Here is a 16,988-nt window from a genome sequence, read left to right on the forward strand (position 1 = left end):
CAAAAAGAAATTGGCTATGTGGAAACGTCAATACATTTCAAAAGGAGGGAGGATTACTTTAGTGCGAAGTACCTTGTCCAATTTGCCGATTTATTTTATGTTTATTTTCCAGATGCCTAGGGTGGATAGAATCAGATTGGAGAAGATCCAAAGGGACTTCTTGTGGGGTGGTGGGGCTCTTGAGCAAAAACCGCACTTAGTAAGGTGGCCAATTGTGTGTTTAGACAAAAGAAGAGGAGGGTTGGGGGTTAAGAGTCTTGGGGCTTTCAATAGGGCTCTCCTTGGCAAATGGGTTTGGCGCTTTGCAAATGAAAGAAAGGCACTTTGGAACCAAGTGATTAGAGGGAAATACGGGGAGGAAAGAGGAGGGTGGAGATCTTGTGAGACTAGGGAGGCCTATGGAGTTGGGTTGTGGAAGGCAATAAGTAAAATGGGACATTTAGTAACCCCTTCTTTTGGCTTTGTGGTGGGTGACGGTAAGAAGGTGAGGTTTTGGAAAGACAATTGGTGTGAAACCATCCCTTTGTGCGAGACTTTTCCTTCTTTATATGCTTTAGCTTCTTACAAAGAGACTTGGGTAAATGAAGTGTGGACAGCCGAGGGGGAAAGGGGGGGAAGTTGGAACCCTTGTTTCAATAGACCTTTCAACGATTGGGAGTTAGAAGAAGTGGAAAGGCTGTTTTGTTGCTTGGAAGGGAAGAAGGTCAGGGTGGATGAGGAGGATAGGGTGAAGTGGATGGAATCAAAGGATGGGGTTTTCTCGGTAAAATCTTTGTATAGGACTATGCAGCCGGGGTCTCTTGCTTCTTTCCCTTTGAAGATTATTTGGAACTCTTGTGTGCAGCCCAAATTAAGCTTTTTTGCATGGGAGGCTTCTTAGGGGAGAGTTCTAACCTTGGATCGTTTGCAAAAGAGAGGTTGGGTTATGGCAAATAGATGTTTTTTATGCCATACGTGTGAGGAGTCAATTGACCACCTTCTCATTCATTGTGAAAAAACAAGGGAAGTGTGGATGTTGTTCCTTTCTTTTTTTGGAGTTTCTTGGGTTTTCCCTCTTTCGGTGAAGGAAACCCTTTTAGGATGGAGGGGCTCTTTTGTGGGAAAGAAGAGGAAGGCAGCGTGACAATTGGGACCGTTATGTTTGTTTTGGGTTATATGGAAGGCTAGAAATTTAATTGCTTTCGAGGATTGCGGTCTGTCCATTCAAAAACTGAAAGCATCTTTTGTGTATTTATTGTGGTCGGAAACCAAATTGTGGATAAAAGATGGTCCTTTGACCTTAATAGATTTTATAGAGTGGGTGTGTATGCGTTAAGAAGATTTTTTTGTTTTTTACCTTGTTGTATGGGCCCTTTTGTAAGGGGGTAAGTTCCTTTATACTATAATTCGGTGGGTCGCTATTTTAGCGCCTCTTTGCAATACAATTATATACTTATTGATAAAAAAAAAAAAAACATCTAGCAACAATGTTTCAAATCCTAAGATATCACAAAATAACACCTGGAAAGGGACTTTTCTTTAGGAAATCAGAAGAGAAAAAATTAGAAACCTTTACTGATGCAAATTGGGCAAGATCAATAGAAGATAGGCGATCAACTTCAAGTTACTGCACCTTTGTTTGGGGAAATCTTGTGACATGGAAAAGTAAGAAGCAATCAATGGTGACTAAAAGTAGTACTAAGGCTAAGTTTAAAGCGATGGCTTTAGGGATTTGCCAATTGATTTGGTTAGAAAGGCCTCTAGGAGAACTACATGTGACTACAACTAATCCAATGTTGTTATACTATGACAATAAAGCAACCATAAGCATAGCACACAATCCGATTCACCATGATAGAACAAAACATGTGGAGGTGGATCGTCATTTCATAAAAGAGAAGATCGAAGGAGGGATGCTTAACATGGAGTATGTGCCTACTAGGGAACAAGTAGCAGACATCCTGACAAAGAGATTGCCTCGTCAAAATTTTGATGAGCTCACAAGCAAGTTGAGACTACTAGACATATATTCCCCAACTTGAGGGGGAGGTTGGCAATTGGAGATAACTTTGGATAAACTCTAGCTAATTATCCAGTTATTTTGTTAGAGTAATTATCTATTTTTTAATTCTCAAATAAAGATGTGTAACCCCCTAGTTTTTAGCTTTTTGTTTCTTAGGTTCCTAATTCTTAGGAACATTTTATTTTTCGTAATTATCTTCCTAAATAGATTGCCTATATATTTAAGGCTTGCATTCTCAATAAAATAGAACAAAGAGTTGCATTTTTCCTCTATGATTTCAGTTACTGCAGTGAATAGAAGTTCCTAGTCGGGTATTACAGTTTTCCCACGTCTTCAGACATGTTGAACTATCATTTCTTAGAGAGAAAGATCCACTAGCCAAGAGATGGATTCACTATTGAAAAGGGAAGCTAGGTCTTGCTTTCTTTTGAAGGGATTTTTTCTTAATCATCTTTGTGAGGGAGTATATGTTGTATGTGCATGGAGATTTATTTTGTTTGTTTCTTCTATTTTCTCTTCTGAAGGATTTCTTGTCCTTCATCATGCATCCTTCTCAGTTTGCTCTTATTAATAATCGTTCTTCATTTCCTATATAAAAGATACAAAAATGATAACAAAAGAGCTTAATTTTAATCTGCTCACATGGATACTGACACCCAGAAGCAAATTGGTGGTATCTATACTGTCAAAGCAATCTAAATCACCATTACTCCCACAAATAGCCATCCACATTTCTTAATTAATTAAATAGGTAAGTTGGAAATCAAACAGCAATATGACTACTAATGTTCAAAAGGCCATTTGTGGGGACCAGTGTCTTATACTTGAACCATCTAGAGATTAATCTCAACACTCAAGAACTCCATATTCTGGTTAGTAACTGTAGGAAGAAGGAATGATTATTATGAAACAGGCTGAACCTTAGTTTAGCTCACTAAAAGTGAATATGATGGAGTTTGATCAAAATATGTACCAAAAACTATTAAAAAGCCAAATAAATTTAAAAATAAAGAAAAAATAACCTTCCATGAGTCAAAAACCAGGGACTTCTTCTTGATGGAAATTGTGTAGTATGGGTGGAAGAAAAGACAAAAAGCAAGTACTTTTCCTTAATACACAAAAGTCTTAGCAGGTTGGCAACAGATTTAAATAATTCCATTAAATATGAATGAATCACACGACCACCAGTAAAATTCTCATGGAAAGAAAATGATTTAAAATAGAAAATAACTTCAAATGTGAATCACACGACCACCAGTAAAATTCTCATGGAAAGAAAATGATTTAAAATAGAAAATAACTTCAAATGCCATTATAGCACTGACCAACCTTAATTGCTACCTCTCGACCATCTTTTAACAGTGCGCGGTGTACTTGGGCAATAGATGCAGCAGCAATTGGTTCTTCATCAAATGACAAAAATCTGTTATTTACAAAATAGATCATGAAATTAGATTCTTATCTTTCAAGTATAAACTGATTCTGTACTGTACACAGATTTCTCTTTGGGCAAAAGACTCGTAACTTGGAGCAGGAGCTTTAATGAGTGTCTACCCAGTACAAAGCAGCAAGCATAGTGCATGTATCATTAAAAGAGAAACAACTGTTTTGACCTCATTTCTTTTTTCTTTTCTAGTCCAACCTGTAATTTAGATATAGTAAGCAATCCATCAAATTATGACATGCAATTGCCATGTGCCAGTCATTGTTGACATGCATCCAAGAATAATTTGATTCAGCTCAAGTGACTGGTTTAACAATCCATAACCAACAGGATAGAACCTACATGCACAATAAGTTGTGCCACTGTGAGGTTGATATGGATAAACATTACGCTATGACATTAATAATGTGATCAACAGTTTCTTCTTTGGAGTGGTTAAAAAACATTTGTTTGTCAAAAAAAAAAAAAAAACCGTCTCTTTTGGACCTCATCTAAAGTTAAGGTTTTCCCCCAAATTGCTTCCCATGCAAAAAAAGCCACCTTAGGTGGCGCACAAGATCTCTAAATGATGCTTCTTAGGAACAATACAGGGTCATCAAGCTCCAACACAGAATAGAGAGATTTAACCGAAAAGTTCACACTCCTTGAAGTTGTCCATATCACCCTATATTCCACATCCCTATGCACCCTTATTGCTTGGAGCTTCATCAAAAAGCGCTCCACGCTTTCCACTTCCCAATCATTAAAGAGCTTAGAGAATCAAGGAGCCGATCCACCCCCTTCGCCTTTAGAGTTCCAAACATCTGCCACGTAAGCTTCATTAGATAAGGATAGGGCAAATAAGGAAGGAAAGGAAACACAAAGTGGCTCATCTCCACAGCACTTATCATTCCAAAATTTCACTCTCTAACCATTTGCCACTAAGAAAGATAGAATGTTGCTCAAAAGATCTCACTCCTTTCTTATGACTTTCCAAAGGCCAAAACCATACCTATCTCTCACTTCACAGGATCACCACCCCCCTTCATCTTCATCATAATTCTGACTAATAACTTACATCCAGAAAGCCCCTCTTTCATTGGCAAAAAGCCAACTCCACTTGCACAAGAGGGCTTTGTTCATCGTTGAGATGCACCTCACACCTAATTCCCCCTTCTTTCTCTTCGAACAAACCGTTTTCCACCTTACTAAATAAGGTTTCTACATAAGAGCCCCACCACCCCAAAAAAAAATTCCTTTGAATCTTCTCCAACCTCAGGCTAACCTACCTTGGCATGCAAAAGAGAGACATAAACACCTTTTTCTTCACAAACTCCCAACTAAAAAGCCAAAATATCAGTGTACCCATTTGGGCTTGGTGCTTTCTCCTTGCCTAGATCAAAGAGAGTAGCAAACACCTCTTCTTCCAAGAATGGATGCTCTGGCCTTGCAGCCTCACAACTTTCTAAACACTCAGAAGTCAAACCACCTATACTGGGTATCCACACTCAATCAAGAGGTTCTGAAAAGCCCCAACCACACCAACTTTTATTTCATTCTCCTCAATAAGCCAACTACCATTCACTTTCACCTTAGCTAGCTAGTTTCTTCTTCTGTGGGCATTTGTCATCTTATGGAAAAAAAATGGTGTTACAGTCACCCTCCTTCAACCACACTTCCCTTGATTTCTACCTGCATGAAATTTCCTTCCTAAGGACCCATTTTTTATAATCCTCCCTTGCCTCATATCTGGCTTCAATCTCTTCCAAAGGCAAGGTTGTAACATTCTCTTTTTCGTCCCAAAACACCACTTGACTAAGGGCCACTCTCTTTCTAGCTTCAATAAAGTTGAATACATCTTTATTCCAGGATTTCAAGACTACTCTTAAAGCTCTCAGTTTGGCCACCAAAACAAAACCATGGGACCCATTAAAATTAAGACCCACCCACCAATTTTTCAGCATTTCTTTGAAACCCTCCTCCTCTAACAACATATTCTCAAATATGAGCAGAGAAAGTCCCCTCCTTAGGCCTTCCCCATCTAGCAGAATGAGAAAGTGATAAGATACTAGGAAACTCTTTTCACATTCTTACAAGGCATAATAAAGAATTAGGAAAATTATTCTATTAGGGAAGAGTCTATATACATCATCATCATAGTCTTTCAAAGTGGAGGAAGAGATTTTTAGTAAAATTTTTAGCATCTATCATGTTTCCTTTGAGATTATGATTGATGAGGCTCCAAGATCCACTCAAGAAAAGAATAAAAGGAAATAAAGAAATTTGAATTACTCTATGAAGAGCATTTAGGTGATTTTGTAACTTTTAGATTCTTTAGTTTCATAATTAGTTAATGGTTAGCATTTAAGTTTTATTTAACACTTGAGAAGTTTTAAAACTATCATTAAAAGAAGTTTTTAGATTTTTTATTTTCTAAATTAATCTTTTTGTTTAGAAGTTTTTATTTGAGTCTTTAGAATCTAGAAATGTTCTTTATTATAAACTCTTGTTAAAGAAGTTTTTATAAAGCTAATACTAAAAAGAAAGTTTCTTTTTGTTTTGAGAGAATTTAGTAGTTTTAGAAAATGAATAAGAATCTTAATATGCTATTTACATAAGTTAAGGTCTCTATTTTCATAGTTTTATTCAGTTTTTAAGGTTTTTCAAAACCTATAAATAAGGCTAGTTGATGTAAAACGGGATTAATGAATGATTAATGATGAATAATGCTAAATTTTTGCATATCTTGCAATTTTCAATAGTAAAACTTCATTAATTTTCTCTTATATGGGACTCTTAAAAGGCCTTAGTAAGATTCTAAGATTTCCTATTTTACTTCTTTATCTTTTTTTATTTTATCTTTTTCTTCTTTTCCTGCTGCTCTAATTTTATTCTTGTTCTCCTCCTCAAATCCTTAAATATTGAATCCTTGGCCTAGCTATTTGATTATAGACAACCATCTTAGGGAGGTGCAAGCAACTACAAAGTTGAGCAATTTACTTCAACACATTTGGAGGAAGGTTCTACCACACAACAATCCCAACAAGAGACCATCATAAAACTCAACAATCGACCAGATGAGATAGTGAGACTATTGGACAACAACCAAGAAAACAATTGATTGAAGGAGGTAGGAGCCATCATTATGACCAATTAGCCAATAGAGTATAATTTTACAATGGGTAATCAACAAAGGGACATAATAGGAGACATCCATCATAATATGGACATAGAGAGGCTCACAAACTTCATGCAAGATCATGATGCAACAAAAAATGTTAGACATTGAAGTTGTTGAATTTTCAAGAAAATTGAATCTTTCGGCTTTTTTTATTAGCTTATGTTTATGAAAGATCACTTTAATTGGTGTCTATGCTCAAGAATATCAAGGTTCACTTTGTGAAGGCAAAGGTAAAAGATGCAACACATTTATGGCGGATAGTCCTTAAAATTGAAGCATTACTCAATTTCTGGGCTTTTGGACATTTAGGGTCACAAAGTGTGGGCCCACAAGGAAACCCCGAAGTACAACAAATTCCAACACTCATCATCATGTGATTGGTGGAGATAACACTCCACAATCTTCTAATGCCATTAAGGTAGGTCTTAACAAAGGAAAAAAATCTAATAAGTGTTTGCAATGACTCGTCCCAACAATGTACATATTGTCTGCAGCCCGCTCTAAGTCTTAAGGGTCTTCACAACTTTAAAATATGTCTACAAACTCCCAAATCAAGGTGATTGTAATATCTCACATCGGATAAGAGAAAAAGTTCTTGACACTATATATGTATAAGTTTCTCTTAACTATGTAGACATGTTTTAAACCCTTAAAGGCCCTTTAGGCCTAAAGTGGACAATATTTACATGGTTGGGAGTGAGTTGTTACAATGTTGCTACAAAAAGGATTGGTACAACTCCATTATGCTTCAAGTGTAGAAGGCATGGTCACTATGCCATTTTTTTTTTTCACTTTTGTATCAAAGTGAAAAAAGGTTACACTTTTGTATCAAAGAACCAAAGGAAGTTGAGAGCCAAACTGAGGAGCAACTTTGAGAAGAAGGTGTATCAAAGTCTTTTAGTAAGACATCTATTGGTCATTCCAAAAGCAAGAGAACAAAAGGATTGGTGATAGACTAACATCTTCCATTGCTAAGGAAGGCTAAGCACTCTAATTATTAATAGAGATAGTAGTTCAAATAAAGCTTCACAAGAACTTATTTAGAAGATTAATCTAAAAACAAAGAAGCATCTAGATTTGTATGAAGTAGCATGGGCGAATAATGCATCGATTCTAATAAGCTCTTGTTGTTTGGTTATAGTCCAAATTAGTAATGATTTTGAATAAAAGGTACAGTGTAATGTTTTGCTACTGAAAGTTGCCCATATCTTACTTGGAAGACCATGAATTTTTTAATGAAGGGTGCAACATAATGGCTACTAAAATATCTACACTCTTGTGCACAATGGGCATAAGAAGATTCTGCACCCAATCAATGGAAAAGCAATAAAAAAAGTATTCACTAAGCATGAATTTGAAAAAGAAAGCAACAAGAAACATTATCCTTCCTTTAGTGACTTGGTAATTCCTTTGGGTTCAAGTCAGCATAAGAAAAGTCAATGCTTTAATTTTCAAAACAAAAGATTGTTTCATATTTCGTAGATTCTATTACAGTGATATGATCTATAGTCTTTTAGACCTAATAGTTTATGGGAGACTCTGTGAATGGTCTTATGCGTGCTTGAATTTCTATATTATTGCTTGAATCATTAAAATATTTAAAATCCAAATAAAATTAAAAATTGAGATAAATTTCTTACCCTACCTATTAAACTCCACCAACACACACCCCCACCTGGCACCCCTCTCTAGTTAGTTTTGTAGATCAAGAACGAACTCACCCGGGCAATTAGGTCAATTATGTCCCATAGAAGATTTTGCTTAAAACAATTCAATAAGTCAAACCAAGGGACACACTCCTTTTGCAAGTGTTACTAGTCTACAACCTCAAAATCCCATTGATTTGGTTCCTTTGCCTTCAAGTGTGAGATCAAGTGCCAAGGAACAAGATGTTCCTAGTCACATGATGAAGGTTCATAATGGAATACGAAAGAGAATTGCACTTAGCAATAAAAAATACAAGGCTCATGCTAATTTTAGAAAACGTTTTTCTAAATTTAAGGAAAAGGATATGAGGATGATTCGTACAAGACCCAATGGTTTTCCTAAAGGTGCTCATAAGGAACTTCATGTCATAATATCCCACTTACATAACAAGGGAGTCCATTCTCCCTGGTATCGAGAGACACTACAATTCAAAAATACTAGTCCATACAAGATTGTAAAGAAAATCAATTCTAATGCTCATGTTCTTGAACTGCCAAATGGTACGAGTACCAGTAATGTTTAATCATAAGGACTTGAAGATGAAGCAGTCATTCAATTGCCTCCAACACCAAGCTTAAAGAACAACATTGAAGGTGTGCTTGATGATCAAATTGTATTCATGAGAGAGGAGGTTACCAAAAGTATTGGGTTAAGTGGAAGCATTGTTGTCTTTTTTATTGCACATAGACTACGTCTAAAGAACTTCAATTGATAAATTGTGACCTTTTTGATAAGTATCATTATTTTACTCATTGAAGTCTAGTTTTTTCAAGCCAAGGAGAGATGATGCGAAATAACATTGGAAATACCCTTTAAAGACTTACAAGAGAGGGGAAAAGGATATTTCTACCACCCAAGCTTTAATTAGAGGTAGTTATGATGATTTAAATTCCTCTTGGCACTTCCCATGGTTAAATTGTTAAATTTCCATTTTAATTTGTTAAGGTTCTATTTTAGTTAGTAGTTGACCTTTTATCAAGTGTTTATTTCTTTTAGTTTCTTATTATATTATAAAAGTTTCTAATTCTTTTAGTTTCTTAATAATATTCCTTTCCAATATCTTTTCCCATTCTTCCAAGAACTAAGAAAGTTGTCCTATTAGGGAAGGGTAATAAGAGTCTATACATATATCTTTTTCAAAACGGAGAAAAAAAATTCTAATAAAAGTTTCAGTATCTATTATGCTTCCTTTGAGGGTGTGATTGTCTTCTTCCAATGAGTGATTGCCTAGGAACCTTAGTGTGATTGCCAAGAATATTTTTTCTTCTTTTTCAGCCATCTTTTGTTCTTTTCACCTCATTTTATAACCCAAGAAAATCATATAGTGCAGACCTCTTTGATCCACTACTATATTCCCTAAACCCCCCTTCTCAAATCTCAATCCAAGACTCTCTTCCCAAGCCTAAACATTTCACTAGGTTAATATTCTCCAAAAAGGACCCTACAGTTACAGCCATTGACCTATGGTTCAATTACCCTAATTTTTCCCCATGGGTGTTGTGGTTTGTTGACATCTATATTTGGGGAAAGAAATTACATTTCCAAAAACAAATTCTCAGGATATAATGGATGTGAAAGTTTCATGCTAATGGTTAATGTCGAGCATTGAAATTCTCATCAAATTCTATTTCTATTATAGCATTTGATTATCTTAGGAATTACTTAGAAATTAATGTGAATTTAATGTAAATTTACATAACAATCTCTCAAATGATATTTATAAAAGCTAAATCTAGTTATAAATAAAGAAAGTAGCATCCACTGTCCTTTTATCTTTATTCCCCAAAAATGAGAATAAAAAAGTACCAAGTCTTCTATGGGAATGACATTTATCAATTTCGAGAAGATTTTATATCTAAGGAAATCAAAACTTACTAAGTTATAAGCACCCAAAAATGGTAATCTCATACTTGAATATAAGATATCCATTCCCTAGTTAAAATACATCTAAACCAAATGCATTCTATATGCTAATGTGCATATGCAACACAAGCATTAGTCTCCTAGTAAATACCAACAAAGTAGAGATTGTTCTCCACATATGTATCTCCTCAAAATGGCATTGTCAGGTTCCATATTATGCATAATTTTCCAACTCCAAATGACATATGCACTTATGAATTGTCAATGCATATATAATTTCATTGACTATATGAGGTATTGCAATTAAAAGGTATGAGGGTAACAACTATCCCAAAATCCACACCACACACATATAAAACAATAGGATTATTACATCCAGAGAAACCAAAAATAGTCAATTACAAATGGAAATTAAAATTTCATAATCCTAAATGTCCACTGTTCTTGATTGAAAACAAGCAAATTATCCAGCTTATGCATAAATTCCATGTGCAACAGAATAGTGGAAACGTAATTACATTTTCTTTAATTGGAAAGGGAAAACACTATAAAACAATAAACTTCTCCATAGGAAAGTAGCATGGAGCTTAAACCCAAAACCTTCCATGTGAAGCAAAACAAAAAAACAATATTGATAATGACACAAAGAGGGACAAAGTGGTATTTACATAATCAAAATTAGAAATATTAAGGAAAAAAATGATCATCAAGAGACAAAAATTAAAACTCCTTCACAAAAACAACTTACATCTCAGATAAATCCCGACCAAGATTGCCAATTAGTACTTCCTTTATATCTTTGAAATTGCAAGGAACTGCCTAAGGTATTAGCAACAAGAAGATTAGCATAAAACATTATTGGGTGAAAACAAGTTAGTTCGTGTAAAATCGATTGGAAGAGACTGAAATTTAAATAAGTGAAAAGAATAATAAACACCTGATCCTGCAATGAGGAAAGAATTGATATGTATTCGTTTGGAACCTGCCGCAAGGCTGCCACAAATTGACCAGCTTTCACATAGAAGCCTTTATTGGCTTCACATAATTTCAGAATTCTCTTCGCAGAGCGCACATGAACCTAAACCCCAACAAAGATCAAATGTTAAACAAGAATCTGAATGCTGCTGATATTGTTCTTTAAACTACTGCCTACATGAAAATATATATTTCCCTCTTAGTTCTTCTGCAAATAAATAACGCTCCATTATCTCAAATTTATCACTGTCTTCATGACACTTCCCTTCCAAATTATAATGCATCAAACCCAAACAACAAATGTGTGCTTCTTCTTCTATAGCAATCTCTCCCTCCCTCTCTTTGACAATAACCCCTCTTCTCTCTCTCTACAATGACTCCTTCTTCTCCCCCCCCTCTCTCTCATTGGAAGCAAACACTTCATTTCATAGAAAAGAAATAATACAGTATGAGAAGAAGGATGCGCTATTCTCTGAGAGGGATATATAAATCCAACAGAAAGGAAAAGAAACAAAGAGTTCAGCAAAGCCAAGAGTATAAATCAAAATGGTAAAAATGCCCCAAACAAACACACAAAATCCCCTTGATTTCTAGAATAAAAAACCATCACACTCCCTCTGATTGGAAACAAACTACATATCACAGAAAAATAATGATACGTTACAAAAAGGAGAATGGTCTACTCTTCAAAGAGGGATATAAAAATTCAACAAGGAAAACAAAAGAAGAGTACAACTAAACCAAGACTACAAATGTAAAATGGCCCCACAAAGCAACATCTCTATCCAAACAGACACATAAAATCCTTAGATTTCTTGAATCACAAGAATTTTAGATCTTGATTCTTAACTTTTACCCAATGAAAATGTGTTTCACCTTTGTTTTTACAATTGATGCTTTCTTCTATCTTTAGGACATCTTGATTCAAAGTAAATTTTAGAAATTAATACCCTTTATTTTAACTAACTAAAATTTTTCAAGATTACAATTAGTGATTTTTCAAAAATCATGGTTGGTTTATAATTACAATTGATTCTTTAAAATTTTGTTGATAACCAAATAATGAGGCGACACATTACCCAATGATAGCCACAAACCAAACAAAAGGTGACAGGTCAAAGCAACATGATAGATTAGGAAGTAGGGCTCACCCACTTAGCATTTTGTACAAAATTTGATTAATAATTACCATAACCTTACATGCCTTGACATTTAATGTCTACTTAGATTCAATTTCGAGTTTGAGGACTTGAGATATTCTAGACTATGTCAATTCTAGTGAGCAAGGAGTTGGAAATTGAGGATGGGATGGCTTGGTGGTTGGAGTGAGTGTCAAGTGAACTAGTTGCATGTCTTGAATCAACCACCTTGCTTCAATCTTCTAAGGGGAGTCAAGGAACAAATCAAATTGCAACATATATTCAATGTTATTCACAAACCACCTCAAAACATGTGAGATGTTCATTGGTTAGCTAGTGGTCATCTCAATTGTAAACAAATTTCTTCAAGAAATATTTACTTTAACTTGTTCTATATAAATAAAAGCCTTCCTTCATAGACGAGAGAATGGAGAGGCTCTACCAGAACTTCAATCAAATCCTTTGACAGAACCTCATAGAAAGTAACCCCAAAGAAATCCTATAACCTAGAAGAGAAGATTGCACCAAGCCAAAGACCTGAAAGCCAATACAAAATTATTTTCAAACCTAGGTAGATAAAATACTAAAAGACAATAAAGAAAACTCCTTGTCATTCTTTCCCTATAAGCAATCTATAAACACTTCCCTCAATTGCCTCACTCTTCCCTCAAGCCAAGCATCCACATCCATCATCACCTCCTCACTCAAAAGCCCCAAATCCTAATTGCAGTAGAAGAAAAATATTAAATCCAGTTCTTATCAAGCTAATCAAATGCAAACTCTTTTTTCTTAATAAAAAACAGACAATAATAAAAGAATATCAAAGTCTCCAACTTCCATTTCATTTCTTCCTTGAAAATTTGCCTTTCTTGGTAAATGATGATTCAGTGCAATGCAGGAAGCAGGCAAACCCAACACAGATTGGATGACCCATTTTGATGCAGTATTGGTACAACACCAAAATCTATTTAGATTTGACAATCCACTCATTATCTCAAACTGAGGAAAACCCATCCTTTGATTAAAGGGAAGTTAGAGAAGATGAAAAGCTTAAAACTTTTTCCCCATTCTTTGGTATGACAAAATCATTAACCAAGTTGATTGGGTTACAAGGCTTCTCAACTTTTCCCAATATGCATTGTTCTCAAGAAATAGTCTTCAAAGCTTAAAACTTGAGATGATCAGATGCAAGGGGCACATTCTGAAAAATACATTTGAAGACTTTTGTTGTCAATTCTTTTTTTAAATATTTTAAACAATTAGTGCACAATTTGCTCTTTTCTCATTGGTTCTTTGGGATATAAATTTGTCTGCCTTTCTCCCACTAATAGATTTTTCATCCATCTGTTTGAATTAGGATTTTTAACTTGTAGTGTAGTCTTCCACTTTCCCTTTCTATAGCCATGTGTTTCCCCAGAAAACATCCCAGCACCCCATTACAGTAATATTGCAATAGACAAACAATATTACATATTCCAATTGAATAAGTAACAACAGATTTTAACCATCACTAATTTTATTAACAACCCTCAGTGTATCAAAATTTATCACCTTTGATCACCTCTACTGAGACAAGATGACAATTGCATTATTATCAATCCTAATGCTGATAACACAGGCATGGATGAAGGTTTGAGATGATCTTATGTGAAATGTATATCAACAGAAAAATGCCTCAATAACTCTGCAATTTTAAATCTTGAGTTCCAATCTATTACCAAACACATGTAAACCTACTTGTGAGAGAGAAGGATCAATCTATCAATGCTACATATTCAGGATCAACTTTATATGATAGTTAAGCATCCGCCAATAGACAACAGACTTTTAGGATCAACCCATAATAATAGACCACACAAAAGAATTGAAGTACAAGATCCTCTCACCTCTTTTTTTTCTTTTTTTGATAATTAAATGCAAACAGATACTGAAAATGGAGTCAGCAAGTAAAAAAAAAAATGAACTCTAGTACTGACCTTCTAATCAAAACACAAGCCCCTTATTCTTTAATATATAAAAACAAACGAAAAAATTAAAAGATGTTTTTCCTTTCTTTTTAAAAATTCCAGCATTTCAGCAAGAGTGTGTCAACACAATGCAGGCATATCCTAAAAACGTTCACTAAAGGACGATCTCCAGTGTAATGCTCGTAGGCAAAAATTATTGCACTTAAAAAATTTCCTTTTAAATTCAAAACGATTGTATTATTGGTTTCTTGTCCCTGTGTTTTATGGTTGCTAATGTATCTACATTTAACAAAGACAACAAGCTTCCCAACAAATTTCATCCTTTGGTGAAGCAAGAACAATGTATTAGTGGCTACTTCATCTTGATTTTCATGGTCACTAACCTATGTATAGTTCCAGAAAGGCAACAAGCATCAAGAGGATTTTCGTCCTTTGGTCAAGCAAGGTGAATATGGATATTATTTTGTTTTGGTTACATCAAAGATCTTCATAAATATGTGAAATGATTCAAATATAAAATCCTAGAAAGCAAGAAAATGTTAAGAAAATGTGGAAAGGAAAAGCAAAGGAAAATATATATTTCCTTGAATGCTTCTCTTGTCATAAGAATTCATTAAAAAGAAATCTCAGTTAAAGTGCAAATAGTTTCTCGAATTTTTATCACAGAGCATAGCATTTCAACCATTTCGAATGACTAAATCGAGAAATGAATCTCAATTCAATCATAAATTCATGTTCTAATGAAAGAAAAAGCGGCAAACCTCCGACAATGTATGGCGGTACTCTTCAGATTTCAAGGGCAGTCCATGTAAAGAGTACTTGTAGTCAACTACATTGAGAGCGATTGTGGTGACAGCACGAGAGGAGCGAAAGACGGCGTTGATTCCTGTCCTAATTTTTTCCGGGAAAGTGGAAGAAAGTAGAAGAGAATCATCGGAGAATGCGGGAAAATTAGGGTTTAAAGAATGGAAGTTAAAGGCAGCGGCAAAGCCGGTGGTGGCTGTTATCAAATAGAAAGAGGTCTTGGCCTTGGCGGGAAACTTTAGCATTGTGGAGGGGTATTTGGTTTGTCACTCCCTGAAGAGAATTTGTCGGAATAAAGTATAGATCGGAAGGGGAAGAAAAAATGGGCAGGAATTTATATGGCCCAAAGCAGAAGAAAATTCTTGGAAAAATAGAGCTCAGGTTTTTAAACTTTGAGATTTAAATCCCTTTTCTATTTTCTTTCTTAACATTCACATTTTTTATTTTTCAGATCCTATATTCTTCTCTAATATTTTTATTTTATTTTAAGTAAACATTCACTTTTCTTCTTTCCTTCTTCTATTATTACTTTTTTTTTCCAAAAAAATACTAAGAAAAGAAAAAAGTTATTAAAAAATAATAATTTTCTTATACTTGATTTTATTATAGGAAATAAAAAATAAAATTTAATTAAATTAATTAAAATTTTATGTGTTTTCAAATTATTTTACCTTTATAACCCTAAGGGGTAGCTCAGTTAGTCCAGTTTTGGGTTTACTCCCCAATGATCACCAATTCGAATCCCCTCAAGGCCATCGGAGGTTTACCCGGGTCGTTAACTTCAGGGCCCCGTGAGATTAGTCAATGTGAATGTAAGCTTGTCCGAACATCCACGGTTATCAAATTATTTTACCTTTATATATATATATATATAATAGATTGATTTAAATCTATTTTTTTATTCTTTTTTATTTTTTATTTACTTTTTATTTATTTTCTTTCTTTTACATTTTCTTTCAAAATTTTCAGCTATATTTGTTCCCAAAAAATTAGAGGGAAAATGCAAAGGAAAAAAAAATAGAGAAGAAAAGTAAAAGGAAAGAAAAAGTGAATAAAAAAAAGTTTAAATTTAATAAATTATTTATATATGTTTCTTCAAATTCATTTTACTTATTTCTTTTTATTATAGCAAGATTAAATAAATTTAAAATGTATACATTTTAAATTAATTTTAATTATATTTAATTTTCTTTTTATTTTCTATAATGAAATCAAACATAAGAAAACTATTTTCTTTAAAAACAAAATTCTTTCTCTAGTATTTCCTAAAAACCGAACATGAACCACTAATATATCCTATAGTTATTTCTATTTTCTCAATTCTCATTCCTTTTATTTTATTTTATTTTTCTTTTAAGGTACATTTGATACATATTCCTCGTATAACATATTTTATTTGGGTTATTTGGTTAAAGGGATTAAAATAACACTCATATTTGCGAAAGTAATCCACCTCTCAAAAAACATTCAAAAGAAAAAAAAAAAAAGAAAATGGCCCAATTAGGACAAAAATGTCCCTTCTTTTATAGATTATCTTTTTGTTTTTCTGTTTTGTCATCTTTATGCTCCTCTTTGTTTCCCTATCAAAAATAAATAAATAAATAAAAACTTAAGTTCTTAATCTTTTTTCATGTACTTGTTGACCACAAAAGATATTAATAGATGTAAGCAACCGACATTAGTTTTTTTATATTATCATTTTTTTTTTTTGTTTCCTCCATAATAAGGAAATTTAAAACCTCACTTCACCATTATAGGCAAAAAAAAAAAAAAAAAAAAAAAAACTGACTCCATTATTAGATGTGAAAAAAAAGTTTAGAAAAGTAAAAAAGTCAAAAGTTAATTCAAAAGAAGTTGAAAAGCTTTATCCATATAATAAGGGATTCAAGTAGCAAAGTAGCTCAAATGATGGAAATTCATAGCATAA

The 16,988-nt window shown here is 33.9% G+C and overlaps 1 protein-coding gene across 3 annotated transcripts in view; it reads right to left on the reverse strand.

Annotated features, from left to right (window-relative positions):
* The window catches only part of LOC117912053 (aarF domain-containing protein kinase 1), a 45,783-nt gene extending 30,386 nt beyond the window's left edge, over positions 1–15,397 (reverse strand). For 2 of the 3 annotated variants that reach the window (XM_034826490.1, XM_034826488.1), the window contains exons 1-4: positions 15,019–15,397; positions 11,114–11,254; positions 10,925–10,995; positions 3,332–3,425 (exon numbers count right to left, since the gene is read on the reverse strand). In XM_034826490.1, the coding sequence (XP_034682381.1) occupies positions 3,332–3,425; positions 10,925–10,995; positions 11,114–11,254; positions 15,019–15,306 (594 nt within the window). In that variant the 5' untranslated portion in view covers positions 15,307–15,397. The remainder of the gene's footprint in view (positions 1–3,331; positions 3,426–10,924; positions 10,996–11,113; positions 11,255–15,018) is intronic. The other variant, XM_034826489.1, reaches the window with a different exon arrangement.
* Positions 15,398–16,988: the final 1,591 nt, after the last annotated feature.

The sequence above is a fragment of the Vitis riparia genome, chromosome 4, assembly GCF_004353265.1.
Source record: "Vitis riparia cultivar Riparia Gloire de Montpellier isolate 1030 chromosome 4, EGFV_Vit.rip_1.0, whole genome shotgun sequence".
In the NCBI taxonomy this organism is placed as follows: domain Eukaryota; kingdom Viridiplantae; phylum Streptophyta; class Magnoliopsida; order Vitales; family Vitaceae; genus Vitis; species Vitis riparia.